Source organism: Salmo salar, chromosome 24, assembly GCF_965601325.2.
Source record: "Salmo salar chromosome 24, fSalSal1, whole genome shotgun sequence".
In the NCBI taxonomy this organism is placed as follows: domain Eukaryota; kingdom Metazoa; phylum Chordata; class Actinopteri; order Salmoniformes; family Salmonidae; genus Salmo; species Salmo salar.
This window is the reverse complement of record NC_138314.1, coordinates 29,064,996-29,075,752: the sequence shown is the minus strand read 5'-3', so window position 1 is coordinate 29,075,752 and position 10,757 is coordinate 29,064,996. Positions and strand designations below refer to the sequence as shown.

Below are 10,757 nucleotides of genomic sequence, written 5' to 3'. Positions count from 1 at the left end.
ACCATAATTCATTTAATCTGTTATAAAAGAGTACATTTAACAATAAAAAAAATGCTATTAAAGTATTGCACATGAATGTCTTTATTACAAGAATGTGACAAAATTATATCAGCTTCATTAGGTATTGACAATTATTTAAAAACAAAATAAAACATTGTCTCAAGAATAAAATTATAATTTTGTTTGGCTAATGTCAAAGACCAAAATTCATATCAGTGTATATGACAGCAGACATTTGTTGACTGGTGTAGCCTCAAATAAACAAACAATCACTGAATCTCAACCTTATACAGTAAGTACACACATGATTGACAAAGGAAATAATATGCCTAAGGCAAACCAAACATAGCATCTTAGTTTTGGTGGCATTTCCATTGGTTCAGAAAAAAGAAAAACGGCCTCTGGAGGTCATGTCGCTCATCTAACATTCACAGATAAAGTATACTTTGATTCTATTTTATATAGGCACATTAGGTAAATAAACCTAGCTCAAATTTTTCTGCATACTCGGTCATCATGGAGCAGTGTAGATACATGCTGATGGGTCACTTCTAGTGATTGGTTTGGTCCCAGGAAATAGATCAATTTTGATCTCTGTCAGCATCTGAAATGGCACAATATTCCCTAACCTAGCACTCATAGGGCTCTGGCAAAGAAAATAGAGCACTATATAAGGAATAGGGTGCCATTTGGGATGCAATATCAGGGGGTTAATCGTGCTATAGTGTGCCATCAAGTATTTCCTTCAGGACTGATAGTCAGAGCTGGCATCAAGTGGGTTTTTAGGCACAGTCTCCATCATCAACTCTTCTCATCCATCTGTTCTTTACAGTCGCTGGCCCTGGGGACAGAGCAAAACTGCTCCTCAAAGTTTAAAAACTTGTGATTGCATTCTTTCTCCAGCATTTTCTTCCACAGTTTTACTGAAGAAAAAAAAAGGGATTTAGAGGAAAAAACTAAATCATTGAGCAGTCCTTCATTCAGTTAGTACCTCACCTTACATAAACTAAGCAGAGAAACAGGCTTGGTAAATACCTGTTTTTCTTATCAGCTAAGACACAATTTACACTAACTGTTCTATTGCCCAGATCAGGCTACCCATGCATCACCAAGGAATGTAGCTAAATGGAAATTAACCTAGGGAAATGTTTGAAGGAGATTCCAGTCATGGCAGATTCCACACAAGTATTTAGCGTAATGTAAATTGCTTTTGACAGTCAGTGAATGGAATCTGTTCACTTACTGTACTCTGGCTCCTCGGTTTCTGAGCAGGCTGGTGGAGATGACAGTGTCCCAGTGCTCAGCTGATCCGCTTGGTTCTCTTGTTCTTCTTGTGATGTCAACTCCAAGTTTTCTATCATCACCTCATAAGCTCTCCTTGCCTCTGACGACAGCTCAATCATTTTGTGGTAATGGTCCTGTAGAATCAAAGACAATCCGTAACCACATCCATGCACGCACCACTTAACAGTTTCAAGAGAACAATTATCTTCTTAGTCTCCGGTTTGTATCATGCATTGTGACTCAAGTCTCCAACATTGTATCATTAAGACTAAACAAAAATGTCCAGCAGCACTTACTAAGCCTCCAGTTTTATTGAATGCCCATACCTGTGCTCCATCGTAGTTGAAGATGCCCACCAGGCTGACAGGCACAGCTTTGTTGACACACCGGCCCAGGGCCTTCCTGGAGAGGGCAAACACAAAGGGAACGCCCTGCTCCCGACAGGTGTCAATGATGGTGTGGAGAGCTTCATCCAGACCGCCTGTGGAAGAGGGAATACATGATCCTTAGCATTGTGCACTGTAAACACTGAACAATGGGCAAAACATAAGAAAAGATGATTTCACCTACTTTGGATAAACATTCAATTTTTTTTCAACTTACATTAGGACTGGGTATTGTCATTTTGCTCTTGCATGTACAATATAAACAACGAAAAACAACAATTCTAAGAGCCAAAGGTGAGATAATACCCCTGGAATCTCAGTCAACACAGGAAACCCAGGTTGTAGAAGTTAAGTCTAATGAGTACACTGTACCTTTAGATTGGATGCGTTCACAGTTGGGGGAGATGACAACACACTTGACCTTCCTGAGTCTGAGGTGTTTGAGGACCTCCCGGAGGCCCATGACCAGACGCCTCTTCATGCGGGCCTTCATAGGGTCTTTCTGGTACAGCCGGTCCTGGAAGCGCACCAGCTCTTTCAGCAGGTTGGTCACACACTCATCCACATCTTTACTCAGCACCTGGCTGCAGTAACTGGGAGACAATATTTAAATGGTGTGTGTGTGTGTCATCCAGTATGGTTAAGAGTATATGTTTAGAATCTTATCTTGTCAGTGTAAGAAATGGAAACCATGATGGCTTACTCTCTGAATTTCCTGCTGTGGATTTTGGGTCGAAAGGGAGGGCAGGGCTGTGGCTGAGACTGGTTGGTTGGCTCTTCAGTCTCCTCCGTCTCCTCCTCAGTCTCCCCCTCAGTCTCAGTCTCCCCCTCCTTCTCAGTCTCCCCCTCCTTCTCAGTCTCCCCATGTACTTCTGACTGCTCCTCCTCAAGCACAGAGGGGCTAGTAGGGCTGCTGCTTACATCTGAAGTACCACACACACATATATTACCTCTTACGCTTAGTCAGAAATACTTAGACCAAGTACATTTCCTACTCTAAAAATGATGAAGTGAAGTTGTCTGACCTGTAGAGTCACGCTGGTCCATGCTGATGGCCTCACACAGCTCCTCTGTTATGTCGCCGGCCATCTTGGATTCTTCACTTGAAGGGGGCAGTGCCCGCTCCTCCAGCAAACGGTTCTGTTTCCTGTCTTCCCTCTCCTTGAGAATCACCTGCAGATTGAACAGACAAACCAATACAGGTAAAGGGTGGCAGTAGAGTACCAAACTATAAAAACATATTTAAAGACAGATTGGTCTAAAATGCATGCTAAAGTAAGGCTTATCAAGCATGATCTCGTCCAATAGCAGTGCACCATTCAGCAAAGCATTCAATAGGGTAAAAACATTTAATCATCACAGAAAATGTTTGTGGGAGTAAATAAAAACAGTAAATCCAAGCTAGGGAATGATAACACAGCCCATACATATTTCCAGATAGCTGGGTCTGAGAGACTCACCCTTTTCAGTGGTGTGGGTTTCTTAGCTTTGGGAACCTCTCTCTGCTTGCCCTTCTTTACCAGAGGGCTGGTCGAGTCCAAGGGGTTGTGGGCTATCTTATCCTGTGTCCATGGTTTCTTCTGGATTAGTGTGTTCTTATGGCCGACAGGTAGCGACCCACCAACTACATAGTAACAAGTGTCGAAGATATGTTAGAATAGCATGACGCAAAATGTGGGTAGCAATGTGTACGCATTGTATCATCAGTGCTATTTTTCAAGAACTTTTCATTTAAAAGTTCCATGAGAAAAAAAACAAAAAACAAATGACAGATGAAAATGACAGAAGTTTTTTTTTCTGCTGTAATATAACCTGAGAGGATGACCCCTTTGGTGTCCTGCTTGTCTTTCTGAGTTTGCTGTTTCTTCTCCAGAACCGCCAGCATGTTCCCAATATCCAGCTGCACAGGGACTTTGCTCTTCTTCCCACTGGTCTTCTCAGATTTCTGATGAGAAGGTTTCATCATTTACAAGAACGACCATTTGGACAAAGTTATAAAACAACAGAGGTTGACTTTTAGGCTATATTATTCCTTTTTAGCCCATTTGCTCTTCTAACATCATGAACAGCGTCTGTACAGAATAAGCCAGCCTGAATCAGATTTCAATATTTTCCTATAAATAATGAGTAAAGTTCAGTGCTGACCTGTCCCTTCTTTGTCTCTGAAGGGAGAGCTTTTCCTGCCGTGGCTTTGTCCTTGTTTTGGTCACCTGGCTGGAGTCCTGTTCCTTCTCTATGACCCTCCTGTACCAGAAATAAAAATACATGATTATGTATTGATTATTAATTCAATGAAGTTGTAATTTCATTTATAATGCTTATGGTTTGTATTTTCAAGAGTAATGTTAATTCCATACCTCCTTGTTGACTAGTTTTGCCATGTTGCTGAACACTACTGAGTTGTGGCCTTGCACTCTGGCTAAACCAGCGAAGGCCAGAGACAAGTCTGGAAACTCTTCTTCATCCTAGGAGGAAAATAAACAGTCAAGAAATAAATTCTATTTATTTGATACTAAATATCAGCGTGGGGTTTTAGGCTCAGTTTCTGTATAAACACTAACAACTGCTGTTGTAAAAGGGGCTCTATTAATAAATACATTTATTAAAAATAGGGCAGCTCAAAATTGGCCCAGCGTCGTCCGGGTTAAGGGAGGGTTTGGCCGTCATTGTAAATAAGAATTTGTTCAACTGACTTCCCTAGGTAGGTTAAATAAATCAAATTAAAAAAATAATATGAAAAAGGGAGGTCTCCTGAAGCGTTTTAAAATATCCCTCTTTACAATGGAAAGCACTTTGAGCATATTATTAAAACTTAACTATACAACTCAGTGGCCAGTTTAATAAGTACACCACCCCGTTCACAAAAATAGTTCGCACCAAGTGAGTCACGTGGCCAGCTATATAAAGCAAGCAGATAGAGGCATTCAGTTACTTTACGACTGAACGTTAGAATGAGCAAAACAAGTGACCTAAGCGACTTTGAGCGTGGTATGATCATCGGTGCCAGGCGCACCGGTTCCAGTATCTCAGAACGACAATTTCTAGGGTTTACCGAGAATGGTGTAACAAACAAAAAAATAATTCAGTCAGCGGCAGTCCTGTGGGCGAAAACATCTCGTTGATGAGAGAGGTAGGAGAATGGCAAGAATCGTGCAAGCTAACAGGCGGGCCACAAACAGGCAAATAACGGCGCAGTACAACAGCGGTGTGCAGAATAGCATCTCGGAACACACAACTTGTCGGTCTCTGTCACGGATAGGCTATTGCAGCAGACGACCACACAGGTTCCACTCCTATCAGCTAAAATAAAGAAGAAGCGGCTCCAGTGGGCACACGATCACCAACACTGGAGGAGTGGAAAAACATTGCCTGGTCCGACAAATCCTGGTTCCCGTTGCGTCATATAGATGGCAGAGTCATGATTTGGCGTAAGCAGCATGAATTTATGGCCCCATCCTGCCTGGTGTCAATGGTACAGGCTGATGACGGTGGTGTAATGGTGTGGGGATTTTTTTTCCTGGCACAGGTTAGGTCCCTTGATACCAATTGAGCTACGTTTGAACGCCACCCCTTGTAGAATCCATGCCTCCGAAGAATTCAGGTCGTTCTGGAGGCAAAGGAGGGACCGACACGATACTAGATGGGTGTTCCTAATAAACTCAGTGTATGTACATGAGCACTGTGACTTATTGCACCTCAAACTTGGGTGGCTCCTGATAAATGACCAGGTCCTCAGACTCCTCTAACGCTCCACCTTCACCCGGCATTTTGGATTTCTTCTTCTTCTTCCTTTTCTTCTTCTCAGAGGCTTGTTCTTCTTGCTGCACAGATGTTTCCTTCTAATTAAGGACAAGACAAAAGGTCATTCTCTTCAAAAGTGAAAATGTTGGTCAACTTAATTTCTACCTCAACAAATCTTCAAAGCTTAAACATATCAGTTTGAGAGCACTTTAGCTAGATCGAGATGTACAGTAGGATTTGCATCAAGCACACACAGTACCTGGGAGGTAGTGCCATTATTGACCGTTTTCTTGGGGATTACTTTCTTTGGAGGCTGGGAGGCCACATTGGCCCAGGAGGTCACTGCTAGGCCACTGCTCTGTGAAACTACCTCCACAGGCTGACCTGATTGGGTCAAGTACATTGATTATTTTCTTAATGGCATACAGCACAAACCATTACATTACTTTTGAATGCTAAATTAAAAAAGGTCCAGTACCTTGTGCGATAGTCAAGGATGCATCACTATTTTCACTGGAAGCGGTGCATCGACTGGGGTCCTGTCTTTGTCCTTTTCTTACTGGTGTAGTCTACAGATCCAAAAATCACATGGCATTTCTTAAGATAAATGTTATTTATAATTTATGAAATTATGACAGCATGCTATAGCTCAGTAGACCTACCTTACTGGTGGATACTGAGCTCTGATGATGGGGGGTGAGGGATGGTGAGGTTGATCCCCAGCAGGTTCCAGGTTTCTGTGGGGCAGGAAGTGCAGGACTGCCGGGTGCCAAACCACCCAGCTCTGGGAATTCAGCCATTTTCACCTCAAACGTGACAAGATCCACCTGGGCAGGTTCAGATCTCTCTGATGACTTTGGGGCAGATCTGGTCCCTCTAAAACCCCCTGCAGACAAAGCAAATAGAACACCACACTAAAGACAAAAAAAGTGTCTTGCAAATGGAAAAAGTGTATACAGTGCATTCAGAATGCAATCAGACCCTTTCACTTCTTCCACAATGTTACGTTACAGCCCCCCCAATCAATCTACAGACAATACACCCCATAATGCACAATACCCCATAAAAGCAAAAACAGGTTTTTAGAAATGTTTGCAAATGTATTAAAAATATTTACATAAGTACTGACTCTACTCAGTACTTTGTTGAATGTACTTTGGCAGTAATTAGAGCCTTGAGTCTTCTTGGGTATGACACTACAAGCGTGGCACACCTGTATTTGGGGAGTTTCTCCCATTCTTCTCTGCAGATCCTCTCAAGCTCTGTCAGGTTGAATGGGGAGTGTCGCTACACAGCTATTTTCAGGTCTCTCCAGAGATGTAAGATCGGGTTCAAGTCCGGTCTCTGACTGGGCCACTCAAGGACATTCCCGAGACTTATCCCAAAGCCACTCCTGTGTTGTCTTGGCTGTGTGCTTAGGGTCGTTGTCCTGTTGGAAGGTAAACCGTCACCCTAGTCTGAGGTCCTGACTGCTCTGGAGCAGGTTTTCATCAAGGATCTCTGTACTTTGCTCCACTCATCTTTCCCTCAATCCTGACTAGTCTCCCAGTCCGTCGCAAAAAAATAAAAATATGCCCACAGCATGATGCTGTCACCACCATACTTCACCATAGGGATGGTGCCAGGTTTCCTCCAGACATGATGCTTGGCATTCAGGCCAAAAAGTTACATCTTGGTTTCATCAGACCAGAAAATCTTGTCTCACATAGTCAGAGTCTTTAGCTGCCTTTTGGCAAACTCCAAGCAGTCTATCATGTGCCTTTTACTGGAGGAGTGGCTTCTGTCTGGCTATTCTACCATAAAGGCCTGATTGGTGGAGTGCTGCAGAGATGGTTAGTCCTTGTTAGCGGGCGACGACGGTGGCACTGTATTATCCTCAAAGCGGGCAAAGGTGTTTAGTTTGTCTGGAAGCGTGACGTGGGCGTCCATGACATGCTAGCTTTTCTTTTTGTAGTCCGTGTAGTCCTGTAGACCCTGCCACATACGTCTCGTGTTTGGGCCGTTGAATTTCACTTGTTTGATTGCCTTGGAGGGAATAATTACACTGTTTAACTACACTTTCACTTTGATCTGGCCTGTTTACAGCATGAGAGGTCATGTGTAGATGCACTTGTTTTGAGATCAAAGCGAGAGCAGCATGTAGCCACGTGAGCACATTTGTTCACATCCTTTGCTAGTTAGTGAGAGTTATTAGCCCAGTTATAGCTCACTTGTAGTCAGTGATGGGGGAGTGATTGCTTCCTACAAGAGCACAAAACAAGTACATTTATAGACATCTTTGAAAAGCGAGTCAGGTAAAGAGCTTTTTTGTCTTAAAGGGGCAGTATTTTGAGACGGTCTTGAATAAACAAAGTAGTCAATAGGCAGAGGGTATCATAATTTGTCTTATTCTCTGTAATAGTAGTAATAATAATGCATTTTATTTTGTAAAGTGGTTTATTGCATCAAACAACATTTTCAGTCACCTCCTTGTCAAGCCCTGCATGTTTTTTTTCCAAAAGTCTCATGGAATGTAGGACTACATTAACCACCACACATTGGTTGCTACTGTAGGCTGGATGATAGAACAGCTATTTCCATGTTAAAATGTTATGGGATACATTTTCTCCATTCTTTTTGATGATAGGCCACCCTGGAAGGCCTAAATTATGATCAAAAGGCACAGCAGCCTACTTGACCACTGTCTGAAACTGTAACTTATAGCGGGTACAGCCTCAGTGTTCACAGTAAACACAAGCTGGAAGTTGCACAATTTGAGGGAACATTGATACCTACCATTAACAAATCATTATGAATATCTGTGCGTTGTATGCAACGTGTGTTATTACCTCTTCTTTGTGCATCCAATGATGTCCTGATCATGTTATTGTCCCGAGAACCAAACTCAGAACTAGATTTTGATGCCTGTGAAGTTGGGGGGGGGGGGGGGGGGGGGAAATCAGTTGAGATATATGAATACACATTAAAGACAATTGTTTGTATTAAGCTATATTCTAGTTTGGTTCCAATGTGGTCAGTATAATTAAACAGACCTTTGTCTGCTGATCACGTATGAGTCGTTCTCCAGCTGTGTATGCACTGGTTTCAGTTGTCCCTTTGGTACGATGGCTGCTGATGTAGCCATGCTTGCTCTGTGCGTCTCCTCGCATACCATCAGTGGTTGATGGCCTCTGCCTGGGGCTCTTTCTCGAGTCGTCACCTGAAGTAGACTTACCAGCCTGATGCCTGGATGGAGATTGAGAAATGAATAAGAGTTCACTCCACAATCACGTTAGCTACGCAATCTGCAATAAACTAAAGACAAATGGCAAAATAGCCATTTTATGCTCTGACAGAATATACAAAATAGTTTACCATTTAAAAACACACTACCTGACACCAGCTCCGGCAAGTACTTGGTTTAGAGGAATGTATGGAAACAATTAAGGCAAAATAAATGGTCCTACCTTCTAGAACCTTGATCTAACAGATAAGGGTTTGGTAGTGTCAGGGGCAGTGATGAAGTTGTCAGTTGTTTAGGGGCCTCCAATCTCCCTTCCTGCTGGACCTTTGGAACAAAGGGCTGGACTGCAGGTGACAATTTGCTCTGCTGCAATATACCAAGCAAATAAGAAATTACCCAATAATATTACATTGAAATGTAACTAACAAGGAAACATATGTCTAAGTTAGCGATAAGTGTACGTGAACACTAGCAGGTAAGGGAAGTAATTTCAAAGCTAACACAAGTGCAATGGCCAAGGACATTGGGTCTGCAACGTCACGAATACACACGTTAGTTAAACAAGTCAGTTAAAACTATCTCGGCTTCCAATTGCTAGTGGCGCCAGTCAGGGATACAGTAGTGCGCCAGTGCCTACCGAGCCCATCCACTCAAGCTCAATTTGTTTGTTATGGTTAGCCTAGCTCGTGCACATGTAACGGTACTAGCGACTATCAATCTTAGCTAGCTACATGGCTCGCTACATAAGCTAGAAATAAAATCGTCGAGGTCGAATTTTATGATAGTCATGTCCAATCAAACCAACTGACAACTGGCTGGCATCTAGCAGTTTAGTATTACACAACAGTTGCTATCTAGCAACCTGGATTCAGCAAGCGAATGTAGCTAGCTAGCTACTTCGCTTGGCTAGCTATAGGCATTTCTCAATAACAAACCGCATCCCTAATCTTACCTTGTCCATCTCCTGTTTCGTGATTGCCCGTTGAAGTCAGATGATCATGTTTCTGTCGGATATATATACACACAGTTAGCTGACTACACAGTTACTGTACAAACATAGCATGAAATCGGTTGAACACAACGCTCAGGCAAGTCAGCTGTGGAAAATTTGAGTACCCAGAGTGCACATGATGTAGCGCCAAGCTTCAATAGTGTGCAGCCCGCATTTCGGGGCGTAACTCACTCTGACCATTCTACATGCCCTAGCAGAGCATGTAGGCTGTTTTCATGTTATCCAGAGCGTTGGTGACTGAACTCTGCTGCTGACAATAATTTCATTACGCTTCTTTGCCGACGTTTACTGACACCGGCCATATTGAACGTTCGTAAATTAATCAATTATTCTGCGCTCTGGCACGCTCAGACAATAGTGTTCTGAAATCGGAGTAGATAGACAGAATTAACAATGTCCATTGAGAACGCATTCGACTATACCACTTATCTAAGAATGACGTGAATAATCAAATCAATACACGTTGGGTAGTTAGATTGCATATAGTTAATATACTGCCTGGCAAGTTCGATGTATTAGTAGCCAACTAACCTTGTAACAGTAGCTAACCTACCGTTACATACTGCTGTAATGCAAACAAAAACAATTAATAATCATACAAAAATATAAATAAAATACTGCTGTAATTCTATGCGGTTCGTAAGGATAGCGTTGCTAAGAAATTGTCAGCCAACATAACGTGTAACTTATTTGAAAACTGATGACTTTATTACATTGCTCAACATTTTATTAACATTTGTCATAATTAGTTAAAGCGATGAACTTGTATCCGCTCTCGTAGACCTTCCGCTGCATATTTTCATAAAATTACTGGAAAATCTGAAAAGCCGCGCCCATTTTGTGAAGAACGGCATTATAGTCCATAAAAGCACGGAAATAGTGTCCACTGCTTATATTTTTTATTTTGATTAACAACAAATCAATAGGGGAAGTACATGTGGGAACACAAGTATATAGAAATAATATACAAAGGACAATTGGGCTAGGAGGTACAATATCACATTACATAAGGGACATACATACACATATTTAATTGTCTTAAAATATAGTTAAATGTTTGTAAGTTAAGAAAATGTGGTGTTTTGTTTGTAAATTTACATTTGTGAATATG

The 10,757-nt window shown here is 42.0% G+C and overlaps 1 protein-coding gene across 2 annotated transcripts; it reads right to left on the bottom strand.

Moving 5' to 3' along the window:
• Positions 1–63: 63 nt before the first annotated feature.
• secisbp2 (SECIS binding protein 2) lies at positions 64–9,930 on the bottom strand. 2 transcript variants are annotated; one of them, XM_014171540.3, is made up of 19 exons: positions 9,818–9,930; positions 9,587–9,638; positions 8,858–9,000; positions 8,444–8,636; positions 8,240–8,315; positions 6,074–6,297; positions 5,890–5,980; positions 5,671–5,795; positions 5,366–5,509; positions 4,028–4,135; positions 3,816–3,914; positions 3,483–3,615; positions 3,131–3,294; positions 2,696–2,843; positions 2,374–2,593; positions 2,043–2,263; positions 1,611–1,765; positions 1,244–1,418; positions 64–923 (listed from the first exon to the last, which is right to left on the bottom strand). In XM_014171540.3, exons 2-19 carry the CDS (start codon positions 9,593–9,595, stop codon positions 802–804), a joined length of 2,550 nt encoding a protein of 849 aa, XP_014027015.3. In that variant the 5' UTR covers positions 9,596–9,638; positions 9,818–9,930; the 3' UTR covers positions 64–801. The 2 variants fall into 2 exon arrangements, with proteins under 2 accessions (XP_014027015.3, XP_014027014.3); XM_014171539.3 differs by having other exon boundaries at positions 9,751–9,831.
• Between the last annotated feature and the right edge of the window lie 827 nt (positions 9,931–10,757).